A 13,658-nucleotide genomic window follows, 5' to 3' on the forward strand; every position below is an offset into this window, starting at 1 on the left:
AAACAGCTCAGAACAGTTTTTCTGTACTAGCTTCCCATATGGACACCCTTGTTCCAACTTGGAGTTATACCCCATGAGTGACTGGGTTTTATGGTGTTGCCTAAAGCATCGGTGCTGAACAAAGCTTCTGCAGCCAGAGATATTCACACCACTGCTCTCCTGTGAGCACACTTGGAAGACTAGGGAGGAGCAGTCCATGGCCTTAGTACGATTCTATTACAACAGATTAGAGTAACAGACACAGATCTGGCCCTCAAGGTAATTTTGCCGCCCACAGAGGTATTTTATTTATTATGCGGATACCATTTTATGAAATACTCATGGCAAGCATATTCACATGCTCCCAATATAAATATCACAAGTATTAATACAGATATAATCTGAAGGGAAAATGATAGATAAATCAGGAGTACAAAAGTGGACTATATCCCTGGAGTGCCTCATACAATACTCTATCTCAAAACTCACAATCCCTGCCATGAAAGAACTAAATTGCTAATTTTCCTTATCAAAATTGCAGCAAAGTTTCACATAGTTTTTCAGAGACAAAGAGATAGTCTGCATACTAATGACAAAGCTTCACCAAAAGCATTTCCTCAATTTAAAACCTGCAGCAATTATTAGCATAAAAGTAATGAAATACAGTAATGACAACAGTCCTTACTGGGATTATGACATAAACTGGAAACCATTTAACAGATGAATAATTTAAGAACTACACTAAGTACTTGTACTAGTTTAACAAGTTTAATGCAACTGGAAGACCATCAGACAACTCAGGACTGGACTGTTAACCACCACTTTCTTGCAGTTTATAGTTACACAAGTTTACAACAAAAATGTTAATTTATTTAAATTTCATACTGAGTAAAATGAACTAACCTTAGGACTTGTACACTTCTTTCCTATTAAAGCCAAACTCCTGGAAACAAGCACAGAAGAATGAATGGGAGAGTGGGAAGTTTAAAGGATTAGCTAATTCCTACCATCCCTTAGGTCCACAAGTAGTTGTGGTTGGTGGGCATCATCTGGTAACTGTGGCCTAACCCCTATTCCCTAACTAACCCAGTCCTAGAACCAATAACTGCTCTCTTTCCTCAGGCATTTAAGAGATAACCAAAGACAACCAACTGAGCATGTCTCCAATGGAGATCAAGTATTTTTTCCCCTCATTTTCCACTTACTCCCAAAATCTTTATGATTCTGCCAATTGATATGTAGACCATTCACTAGAAATCTGGACTCTACTGGGTATGAGTTAACATGAAAAAATGCCACTAACTGAGCACAGGACTGAGCAATGATCTTGCCTTCCCTTCACAAATATTCCCATTACCTGTATGTGCTGAACTCAGGTCTGGTCAAACGATCACTGATAATCTGTTAAGTATTTTGAATCATATATTTAAATAATAGTTACAATGCTAGTGCTTATTAGTATCTATGTAATGCTGACCTTACAACTGCAATGGTATTATATTCATAGAACTTGAAAAACAGCTATGTGGTTCAGGTAAAAACTACAAGGGAACTAGTAATTCAGAGGTATCACCTTGGAAGCAAGAATACGCAGCAGTCCTTTGAAAACTTCCTAGTAAAAACATTTTCGTTTGAGCCAACTATTCTTCAGTTACCAAGACAATGACCTGGGGACAAAGTTGTATGAAGGCAAAGATCTACAGACCCATGCTGCATTATTTTCCAGTACAAGCTGGAAGATCCAGCCAAACACACCACAGGCAGAATTAAGAAAGCCTAGTAATTGTGCTGCAGTATCCCTTTAACCTATTTACAGGAACAAGGTCTAAACCTGCTCTTGCCTAAAATCATAGGCATGGGTTGAAATACACAGTAGACAAAATTATTTTCTGCAATGGACAAAGGACCTCACAAACTATTTTAAAGTTAAGGTATCTTCACATTTCAGGAAAACACAACTTGAAGAAGTGTATGTTGTACATATCTGTTCTACCTTCAGGGTTCCAACCCAGAACTTCTTCAACCTAAAAAAACTGACAGCTTTGCATCTACCAGAGAAACTCAGCTTCTGATTTGAAGAGGGTTCATTGTGGTCTTCTTGAAACTTCTAAACTGAAATAGCAAAGACTACTTATATTTGTTTACAGGGAAACGTTTTACCAGGTGTGGCAGCAGAGCTGAAGCCTCTCTCTGCTTTTTCTTTCACAAACATAAAAACCCCACAGTAATTAAAAACCAAACATACTAGAAATACAGAATCATGTAGGAGGAGACATTTCAGTGGCCTCCAGTCCCAGCTCCTGCTCAAAGCAGGTCGATCAAGAAATTGTGTTTTGAACATCTCCAAAAACAGAGTCTGCAATCTCACTGCTCAATCTGGTTAAATGTTTAACTACTATAATGGTAATTTTCTTCCCAGCGTCTAGTCAGAATTTCCCATGTTCCAGCCTCTGACTGTTGCCTCTCATCCTGTTCCTGTGCATTTCTGAGACAAGTCTGGCTCTTCTCCAGAGCCTCTCATTAGGTATTTGTGGATGACACGAAGATCTCCTCTGACCAGTTCCCTCCCCTTCTCCTCACACACTATGTGCTCCAGCCCCGTAACTATCTTGAAAAGTGCTCTGCAGGGCTCACTGCATTGCACTTATCAGTGTCCTACACTGGAAAGCCCACAACTGGGCCAGTACACCAGATGCAGTCTCATAAGCACAGAACAGAGGTGAAGAATCACTTCTTGGAACCCAGTGCTTAATGGTTCTTGCTAATGTAACCCAGTATGGGGTTGGTCTTCTTTGCTATAAGAGCACTGGTGAACCGTGTTCAGCTTGCTCTCCATTAGGTCAGGCAGGTCTTTTTCTGCCAGCCTGCTTTGTTTCCAGTTTCCAGTCTGTGTGTACCGACGGATGGCTTTTTTCCTCTCAGATGCAGGACTCAATACATACTTTAATTTCAGAAGGTTCCTGTCCATTCATTTCTCCAGCCTACTAAGATCCCTTTGCATAGCAGCCCTTCACTCCAAGGAACTGATGCCACCCCCATCCTCACTGCTTTATCGTGTGCAAGCCTTCCAAGAAGCTGAACAGAGATGGGTACCAACCTAATAATGTCAGATTAACAGTTCTCATCTTTACACCTTCTGTAACTTTATACCTTTAACTCATTGTGTTTTAGTTTTATTCACATGAACAGTCTCACTAGACTCACTAAACCTCAGCTGACTTCACTCAGACTGTTTCAATCAAAAGTCAAACATATGTATTAGCAGAAAATGGACACTGCTTAGAAAGATCTGTTCCTGAGTAAGGAACCATAATAGTTGAGTGGTTGAGGTCTTGTCCCCAAACGCATTCAAGACCAGACTTGGCTTGGCCCTGTGCAGCCTGATTTAGTTGGAGGTGTCCCTGCTCACTGCAGGGGGGTTGGACAAGTCGACCTTTGAGAGTCCCTTTCAACCTGATGCAACATGTGTGTGAATCTGTGAATAGAAGACACCTTGTTCCTCTCCATCTGCACTGGTTCTGCATAATAAATGGAAAGGAAAAAAAAGCATTGACAATTTCCAACAGGCCCTTCTAGAAACATTGAAGAACAATTACTACTAAAAGTGAATTCAGCTTCTAGCACCCAAGACCACCCAAACACAAACAAACCAAAGTCACAAAGGTTTTCTGAGCCTGCTTATAGCTTTTCCAAACAGCAAGGAAACTTCAGAGATGTCACTTAGCACCCTACTATGAACTGGCACAAATCACAAAACCACTACAGGCACTGATTAAAGGAAACACCACAGCTACTCACTAGAACTCTAAATGCCTAAGAAGGTACTTGGTATGGTAGACAACTGTTACTTTTCCCTTCTCCCTTTCTCCTGTAAATCACAAGACCACTGTGGACTCTAGAACGTCCACTTCCCTCTTGGAAATGAAGTACTTAAAGTTTTGCCATTGTTCTACTGTCTCCACTTGAACACTATTTTGGATTCAAGCAGGCTACAAATTTTAACTGCTACTTCTGCTATCTGCTCATGCAGATATTCATACTCCACAACTGCAGCTGAGTTTAATTTATTCTCAGCTCTATCTGGGTTTGCCTCCCATGCATATAAACCCCTGCCTCTTCATATTCATATGAGAAGAACATTTTGTGCTAGAGATATCCTCAACTCTTTTCTTGCTATGAGGAAGTTATGTTTCTCCATGTGTTACCACCCTCAACACCTGAATAGTAGTTTCACTGTAAGGTGTCCAATAGCCTCTGACTTACAGATGACCAGAAAACACCTTACATTTCTACATGATGAAAGAAACTGGGTGAACAATTAAACACTGAATCCTTCAACACTGGCATAAAATAATTTCTTCTTTCATCATGTTGCTATTCATTGTTACAATGGCATTCAGATTCTTCCTCTCCTAAGACAGCTGCTTATAAAAAAAAAAAAAGCAGGCAAGGATTTGGCTACCCACTGCATTTCAGTAACTCTATTCAGTAGTAGTACCATCTAACCTTCACTAAAGCCTTCTCCCACTTACCACTATTCTCTCTCCACCCATTTAGTGGCCTCTCCATCACGCTGAAGCCTCGTACTTTTGTTCAAAACGGATTTTGTGGCTTTACATAATTCCAGCCCATAAAACCAACAAGGTAACAGATGAACGAAATGACAAGAACAAGAGAAACAATAAATTTGAGCAACTGATGTCTTCCTTAAACTAGGCTTTGGAGTAGGATCTGATTTAATGTCCTGCTTACTCATTTCAGAATTTTATTGCAAGCATAGTACAGTGTCCTCAACACATTTAACCAGCCAAGTTACTACCCAGACTAATTTAACAGCTTCATCTTCATTGAGGATGCTGAACCTCATCTACTTCAGAATTTAATATCATACTTTGAGAAACACTTCTGACAAAGGGATTTTTTTTAATCTATTTAATTCAAATATCAAAAATATTTTAAAAGTTACAAAGATGTCTCTTAAATATAATATCTCACTCCTTAACTTAATGGGTAAGGTTTATAATAAAGCAAGAATAATAAAGCAAGCAGAGCAAAAATGCTTCTGTTGCTCAATTGTGAAAATACTTTAAATGCTTTTTTCAAAATACACAAGCCCCAGACTCAACTTTAAAAAAAAAATGAAAAATCCTTCATCTCTTATCTGTAAACCAGAGAGTAAAATAGTCTAAAATCCACATTTTAGTCATTTCCCAGAAATGCCATTTAGGTCAAGAAAACAGCAGTAAGTGGTATGAGAAAATATACATTTAGTCATATGAACAGCAAAGATTCATAGATTTTTATCTACAGCAAGGATAAACAGGCTTTTCAGAACTCTTTCTTCACTGATATTTACAAGTGAAACCTGGTGCTTCCAATATATGCCTCAAATGCAGAAGGAATCATCCCCCTTTCCCAAACATTTCTGGTTCTACCATTTTATCTCAGCCCAAAGGTGAGTACTAGAAGAAAGGAGACTAAATATACTGTGTATTTTTTATAAGTGTGCTTTCCCCCCCCCCCCCCAGGCATTTCTGTTCATATTGCATCTGTAAGGAAACAGGAGGACTGGTCTTCATGGTCAGGTGTAGCTCAAAGCATCAAAGAAAAATTTAGGTGCAGATAATGTGAGCCACTTTGCCTTCCAAGATGAACTTAAAACTTCTAAATAATAAATTTAGCACCACTATTCATTAAAAAGTTTTGGTTTGCACAAATCACACAGGACAAATAAAGCATTTCTTCTGTGATCTGTCGTATTTAGCTATACCTCCATTCACCATCTCATTCCATATGTTTTCATGCTGAGTGGTGCTGACACCATAGTTTGACCACCTTCGAATGCACAAGCATCCACAAAAAAAACTCTGCTTGCAACTTGGGCAATCACTGAGTAACGCTGAAATTTTGCATTCCAGACTAGGGAGTTTGTATATTCTGTAATTGCAACTTTATACATACTGCTGTATCAGTGTAACATTCATATGTAGCTTGCTACTGGCAGGGAAAAAAAAAAAAAAAAATCAAACTCTATTGTAATTTCAACATTCCCTCATGTTTCATAAGAATTGCGGTCTTATTGCTGGGGAGCCTTGGGCAGCATAAAAGCTATTTCATAATATTATTTATGTCCAACATTCTGTACTGAGCCCTTCAATGCATACACTAAGCAAAGAGCAAGAGTGAAAAATATGCTTACTAGAGCCAACCTTGATGGTAAGAAAATTTAGCATGGCCCTATCTCCCCAAAAAGCCTTATGTAAGTCAAGGTGTTTTGGTTTTTTTCCCCTACATAAAAAAAAGGGACTTGAAGCCTATAGATAGCACTTGCAAATAAAGACTTCTTTGTTCCCACAATATCAGCTGGTTACATGGGGTAGAAGGTTTAGATTTTCTAGCTTTGGTGTAGAGGTAACCACCTAGAAATTTCTCTTGGTTTACATGAAATTCTGTATTCGCTGTGCAGTATCTTTGTGAGATCAGTCTGGGCACTGAAGGCAGCTGTAAAACAAGGCCCTTACCTTTTTCTAGGGGCTACTTCAAGCTGCATAGCAACAATGCTGTCAGCACACAAGCTAAAAGCACGTCAACTACTGCTACCCTAAACACCTTTTCCTTCAGTCAATAGTATCACTCAAAAAAATATTATCCTCCCGATTTTCCCTCTGCGAATAAGGCTAGATTTCTAAAACACAATCTTCTTTAAGAGTTACATATTCAGATTAATATTGCACAAGCATCTAACCTGCAACAACATCCCAAGTAGGACGACAGTGACGACACAACCATTAAAACCTATCTGGCTGACGTCCACCAACTCACATACCGACACAGCAAAAGCAATACTGATGCAACCCTGCACAGGCTGCTGTGTATTCCCCCGAACTCATCAGAACTTCTCCAGCGTCCCCCCCCCAAAGTAGTCAGCTGCTCTCACTGACCACCACATACCTCAGAACATACTGTTCAGGAAACGAGGTAACGTGATTGCAGTGAGTGAGGGTTTAAAAGCATGTACCTGAAGGTGAGTAAGCCTGCAGTTGGGAAAAAGGAAGTTCTATATTAAAGTAACCTGAATAAACAAGGGATTTTTTTTTTCCTCAACCCATTGAAAAAAGAAATACATTAAACCCTGAGGCACTGCTGACCAGAGGGGTGAGTAAAATGGGGACACGTAAAAGCACGTACCCCCCGCCTCGCCCTCAACGAGCCGCCTCATCCTCTCCCCACCTCTCCCATCCCCGAGAGGCGCCTGGGCCCGGCAGCGCGCGGGCGGCGGCATTCACGTGCGTGCGGGGGGACGCGGCACGGCGCGAGCCAGGGGCCGCGGGTTGCCCCCGCGCCGGGCAGGCCCCAGCCCCGCCCCGCAGCCTCTGGCCTGGCACCGCGATAGCGGCCAGCGGGGACCAACGTTGAGGACCCTCGACGGAGGGCCTAGTGGCCCTCATCCTCAGGCCGCGGCCCCCGCCGCCGCACTTCCTGGGCCGGGCCCGGCCCGCCGGCCTAACTCCCTCCTCGAGCCGTCGGCGGCTCCCGCTGCCCACTGGGGGAGGGGCTCCGTGGCCCCCTCATCCTCCTCCTCCAGGCGACTGCCGGGCCCCGTCTCCCCGGGAATCACCATTCCCCTCCCTGAGGCCATGAGACGGGCCCACCCCCAGCGCGGGGAGGTGGGGCCGAGGGGGAAGCGGGGTCCCCGAGCAGGCCGTCGGGGCGCCCGCACCGTCCCCCGCTGCTCATACTCCCAAACACACACACACACAGGGGGAAGGGTGGCGGCGGCATGCAAACGGAACAGGGAGACGGCCTCACCTCCTCGCTCTTCAACACCTCCTTGAACTCCCGCTTGATCCTCTGCACCGCGATGTTTGCCATCTCCGCAGCGGGCACCCACTCGCCGCTGCCTCCGAGCCAGGCCCAGCGAGCTTCGCCGCCGTTGCCGCCGCTCTCGCTGTGTAACTCCCGGTCCCACCAAAATGGCGCCCACGCCGAGCATGCGCGTTAAAGTAGCCGGCTCTGCCGCCGCCGCCGCCACTCAGGAGGGGCCGCCGTGTGCGCGGAGCGGGTATAGGGGCCCTCCGATGGTGGGAGGTGAGCGCTAGCCGGTCAGGGTAGCGGCAACAGCAGTGTACGCTTCTGGGCCTCCTTCTCTTTGCTGCCCCCGAGGGAAGGAAGCTGCTGTCTCCTGAGGTGACGAGGGAGTTTCGCCCCCAGAGATACCTGTCTGCCTCTCTCTGCTTCCCGGCCGCCGCTCGCCGTGTCGTAGGCCGGGTGGGTTCCCAGAGGCGGCTGGCGAGAGCGTAAAGAGGATCTGCGGGCACAACCCTACCACCGGTGTTGGCGGGCGCCGGGGCAGATGAAGGCGATTCGTATTATGACGGTTCCCGCCCGGGCAGCGCGGCCTTTCCGACTTCCCACGCCCAGCTGTGTTGCCGGGGGTAGCCCTGAAGCGCCAGGCTGGGAAGGGTTGGAGAAGGAATGCTCTCGGCAGGGCTGAGTGGCAGCTGGGCTGGGCCAGAGGTGGTTCGAGGTAGCAGAGGAAGGGTTTGAGGAGTACCGGAGTAAATAGCTGGCTCAGGGAGCAGCTGACTCGTCTTATAGTCAAGACCCTGTACAAAATAACCAGAGAGGTTTTTACTTGCCTTGAGAATGTTCCCGACCAGCCCATACAGCAATTCCTATCTATTTTTTTCCCGTTACACACACCGGAGAAAACCAGTTCCTTACACATGTCTCCTGTGTTCTTTGCCCGCTTCCCACCCTCGCTCTTCCCTTGAAGACGCTGCAGCACTCAGTACAGGGGAGAACTTGCAGGCCCGGCAGGGCCCAGAAGCAGGCAACTCTGAGGAGGCAGTGTAAGCAACTCTTTGTTTTTATGGTTTCTGATTTTAAAAGTAGACTAAAAAGTGAACGTCGGTCCTATCTAATGGACTGTTACATTTTATTGCAGCAGCAAACAGCAAGCCACAGATGTTGCTCTGTCTAGAAAACTGTAACAGGATTCCAGTAATCTTCGCTGCTGAGGTGTGCAAAATACAGTATGGCATGAAAAAGCATAAATAGATTTTCTGGGAGGAACATGAGAATGCATTAAAAACTGTTGTCTATTCACAAACTAGAGGCTTTTGAGACCTTAAGGTCTATTGAAAGGTTTTATAGTGCCTCGTCTTAATAGAACTTAACAAATGTCTGCTTCTGGTGTGGCTGTCATCTGGAAGTGCTGTTTATTTATCTCCATTAGTATACACATCATGTTTACTATTGTAAACACAGCAAAGAAAGTATAGGCCCAGCTGATAAAAAATCTAGCAGCTATATACAGATGCACATAGTCCTTTTACGCTTCCTCTGTGGTTTGCCTGGAAAAAGGCCATTTTCCTGCAAGAATGCTGTGCCATGTGCATCTGTTCATCACATTAGGTCTTCAGACCAAAACCTGTTTTGGATGCAATACACAGTGCAAGTTTCTCAGCTGAGGTTTTCAGTTCATTTTGAGAAGGACCATTTTGCATTAGGCCTGATTTCTTTTTAATGACTTCTAGTGTGACTTGGGCCCTCATCTTCAGAATAATTTAGATATCTAAGTCCCACCGATGTATCTTAAGTTCCTTTTGAGGAGGTAGGCCATGGCTTCTCTGTGCCTTAGGCTCTCACTTGTAAAATAAGGGTAATACCTTTTCTCTGCCTCTCAGAGCCCATAGATTAAAGTTAGGTTTATGGTGTGCTGAGTTCCTATTGAGTGCTACAGACACAAATTATAAAGGTAGTATATAAAATCTCCAGGTTAAGGTCCTCAGGTTTTTCCAGGTAGTTCATAGGAAAAAGCTGAGTTTCTAATATTCAGATATTACTCTGAACAGAGTGGAAAACATGACCTTTATCAAGTGTCAGAATTCTTTGTGTTCCTTTGAGTATACTTGTGTGTTATACATAGTAGATATCCAGAAGCAGCCACAGTAAAGGGCAATGATTTTGCCTGATTTGTATCTAGGTTCATTTTCATGTGCTCATTTGGATTACAATTGTCAGAGTCTGTTACTGCAAAAATCAAATTAATACGAATTACGGTATCTCTTTTTCTTAGTAAACGCCACGCCTTTCCCTTGTCCTTAAATCAGCATCTTCCATTTATCTCTCAACTGTTTCATATTCACCATATACTGTGTTATTTTTCTCTTTTTGGTAAAAGAAAGATATAGAAAGGATTTTGAAGGGATAGAACAGAGTTGTGGCAAGTTTTACCAGGATTCAAATACTGCATAAAAATCAGTAGCTTATGTAATCAGCATGCTGGGGTTATCATTGTATAACTGCTATAGTGTTTTATGCCTTACAGTAGTTTACTGTTTTAAAAAAGGAGTCTGCAGTGTTTGGGGTCAGAACAGGATCATAGGCTAGCAGTTGTTGAATATGTGATTTGCATTGTGGGTTTTGGTTTGGTTTAGAGTTTATTTGGAGGGTTGTTTTGTTTTTTGTGATATAAGAAAATGCTTAGAAAAAAAATGAGAACATAGCCTCGTTGGGTGATTTCAGTGACTTCCATGTCTGGCTTCATAATATATTGTACCATATGTTGATAATATAGTCCTGTGTTTATCATCGTAATAAAGTTATCCTTAGTCTTTCACCCTTAGAAAAATCCATACACAAAAATAGAAAACTAGAGTCCACTAAACATAGCTCACTTTTTGAATTAAAAAGTTTGCAGTACATCTGATTTCAGGAGATAGTTCTTTTATTGATGTTATCATCAATTTAGCCTTGTACCAGTTCTCTCAGTAGCAGCTTTCGCAAACTGTCTGAAAGTTGGTTTATGGTTTTGTCAGTTGGTGTTGATCGTAACTAACAGTGGGTGACACAATTCTGAGTATCCACAGATAGTTTAGTATGTTTGGGATTGTGCTTTGAAACACTTCTGGAAGTGTATTAAATGAAGTTCAAACTATTCCTGCAGTAAGATATACTGCAGGAAGAAGGTTTATAGGATCAGTGCCTATAAAGTAAGATCAGTTGTTGTAAGACCTCATCCCAGGCTCTCACTCTGGAAAGGCTGACAGTATTCACTAGCTGATGCTAAGACAACCAAACATCCTAAAGATGATACAATTGTCCATGGAATATGGGATATATTAGCTATCCTGCAAACTATATTTAGGAAACAGTTCCCCACGTTTTCCTGGAAAAGTGGCTGTTGTTCATGCACAAATTGCACATGTTGGACTCACGGACTCAGTTGCTGTACTTACAGGATAGTCACGGTGTATATGTCTGTCTAGAGGAGTTGGAGGCTCCAAACCTGGAAGCATTCAAAGCTAGGTTGAATGGGGCTTTGAGCAACCTGGTCTAGTAAGAGATGTCCCTGCCCATGGCAGTTGCTGGAACTACATGATCCTTAAGATCCCTCAAACCAAAACATTCTGTGTTTCACCTGTCAGAGACTATGGGTGCCTCCCAACCCCAGCATACTGCCTGGAGACCCCAAGATGCTTATAACAGCACTAAGTATGATTAAATTCCTGTTCTTCAAATTAAGATTCTTGGTCATGTTTTCCTTATTTCCATATTTTCCTAATTTTATTTTGTTTATATCAATAGGGTATTTTTCTAATAGCATTATTCCAAGATAATTTGAAATTCTTGTGGTTGTTCCTTGTGATATGAAGAAAATGACATTTTTCAAATTATAAATTTCCAGCATGCAATATTCTGTTCCCCTTTTGCTGCTTTGTGTCTTGCATAACAAGACTTCCCCCACCTCATCTTGGCCTCTTTAGTTCAGGAAAAAAAAAAAGTCAGGCATGATCTTCTCCCATTGTTGCTGGAGGATTTCTTATGGGACAGTAAAGCTGTCTTAAGAGGTCTGTATATTGATTTCAAACACTTTAGAAACAGGAGTTGAACCTGTAACATGTTTTTAATTATTATTTTGTTTATTTCCTGAGGCATCCATACAAGGATTAACTTTACAGGCTGTGTCAGTATTAGCTGGTGTGCACTTTGCATTTAGATGTTCATAACAATGCTTTATTAAAATAAAGCTAGAAATAATATTCATTAAAAAATAGGTTATTTTTAAATTTAACCCCCATTTTCCACCCAATTTACACCTACAGCTCGGTGTCTGTCATGCCAGCTTCCAACAGAGAGGCCTACATGCCAGGAGTTGTCTTCTTTATCTGCATCTCATTTAGTACATTTTGGAGACTATGAATCCATCTAAGCCTGCACATTTATTGTCTGTTAACTTGTGTTCCTGTTGTGGCAGCGTCTGGATGACTCAATTCATTCCGAAGATTAGCTTTATCATAAAAATAACTGGTTGTACGGGTTGACCGAGTTTTAAGTTGTCATCTCAACTTTCCTGTTCCTCCTCCTAGTCGTGTCCCGGTCGGGTTGTGCGGGCAGGGGTAAGAGTGCCCTCTCCTGGGTGGAACAGGGCAGACCGGCTTCCTCGGGCTTGTTCGTCTGAGCCGGATTCCGCAGCTGGAGAGCTCTTTGCCGGGCAGAGAGCTCATGGCACGGCTACCACCTTTTCCTGGTAAAGGTGTTGAGGAAGTCCCTAAAGCAGCAGAACAGCAATTGTTAGGTGTTCCTGGTAGGGAGAGCAAACATTCACTCACGATCTCTGTACCTTCATTGAATTGCTTTGGTTGGAAAAGACCTTTAAGATCATTGAGTCCAACCATTAATTTTATTTTTCATGTCATTTAGCAGCTTAAATATATACGCTTAGAAAGGCAGTAAGTGTAGGAACTAAACATTGGAGCTGTCTGAAGTAATTCGGTTTGAATTCATGATGCAATTTTCCTGACTTAGTGGAGTTAGACGAGAAATTACATCAGCTATTGATTTTACATCAATCAATCCATGGCTTAAACAAGATTTACCAGAGTTTTTATTAAATAATGCATAAAATCATAGAATCATTTAGGCTGGAAGAGACCTTTAAAATCATCAAGTCCAACCATTCTCTAACTACCAAAGTCTGCTGCCAGACCATATCCCTCAGGACCACATTGAAGCATCACATCATGTGCAAACATTTTTGGTAGTTTAATAATAATACCTTATTGTTCTTCATTTGTTAAGGGCTTTTATTAGAAACTGACAGGATACCCTGGACTTCTCATTAATTTGGTGACCTGGCAGTATCTTCTAAATTAATGTTACATCTGAAGCTGATGGTTTTGGCAGGAAAACCTAGGTATAAACAGCCCTGATGCTTTTAAGTCTGTTAGCAAAGTTATTAGGTTTTTAAGCTTCCACTGCTTTGTGGAGAAGTGATTATCACCTGCTGGTGCTCACACCTCTTAGAGTTTTTTCAAAGTGAAAGTAAGATGGGAATACAGAAATAGATTTCACAGCCTACCTGGATATTATTAGTAGCAGTTTTATGAATATTAAAGTTGTAAGGAAAGAGACAATTTGGTCACTAATATAAAGCATAGAGCTACCATGTTACAGTGCTTTTTAAAGCATCTTGTGTTACCAGCTACTCTTCTAATAATTTATTGTACATTATCAAAGCTCTGTAATTTGAATTAAATGTGGCAGTCTTCCTTTCATAGATGGGTTCAAAAGGGACTTAGAACTGCCTTAAAAGACCAACTGGGCAGCTTTTCCTGGCCAGCTGGGTATCATCTTGTCCTCATGTCCTTGGGATTTGTGACTGAAAAACGATC

General features: G+C 42.3%; 1 protein-coding gene across 4 annotated transcripts in view; it reads right to left on the minus strand.

Annotated features, from left to right (window-relative positions):
* Positions 1-7,881, minus strand: part of UBE2K (ubiquitin conjugating enzyme E2 K) — a 40,419-nt gene extending 32,538 nt beyond the window's left edge. For all 4 annotated transcript variants that reach the window (XM_054382903.1, XM_054382904.1, XM_054382902.1 and 1 more), the window contains exon 1: positions 7,789-7,881. In XM_054382903.1, the coding sequence (XP_054238878.1) occupies positions 7,789-7,851 (63 nt within the window). In that variant the 5' untranslated portion in view covers positions 7,852-7,881. The remainder of the gene's footprint in view (positions 1-7,788) is intronic.
* Between the last annotated feature and the right edge of the window lie 5,777 nt (positions 7,882-13,658).

The sequence above is a fragment of the Indicator indicator genome, chromosome 8 (genome assembly GCF_027791375.1).
Source record: "Indicator indicator isolate 239-I01 chromosome 8, UM_Iind_1.1, whole genome shotgun sequence".
NCBI classification, from domain to species: Eukaryota; Metazoa; Chordata; class Aves; order Piciformes; family Indicatoridae; genus Indicator; species Indicator indicator.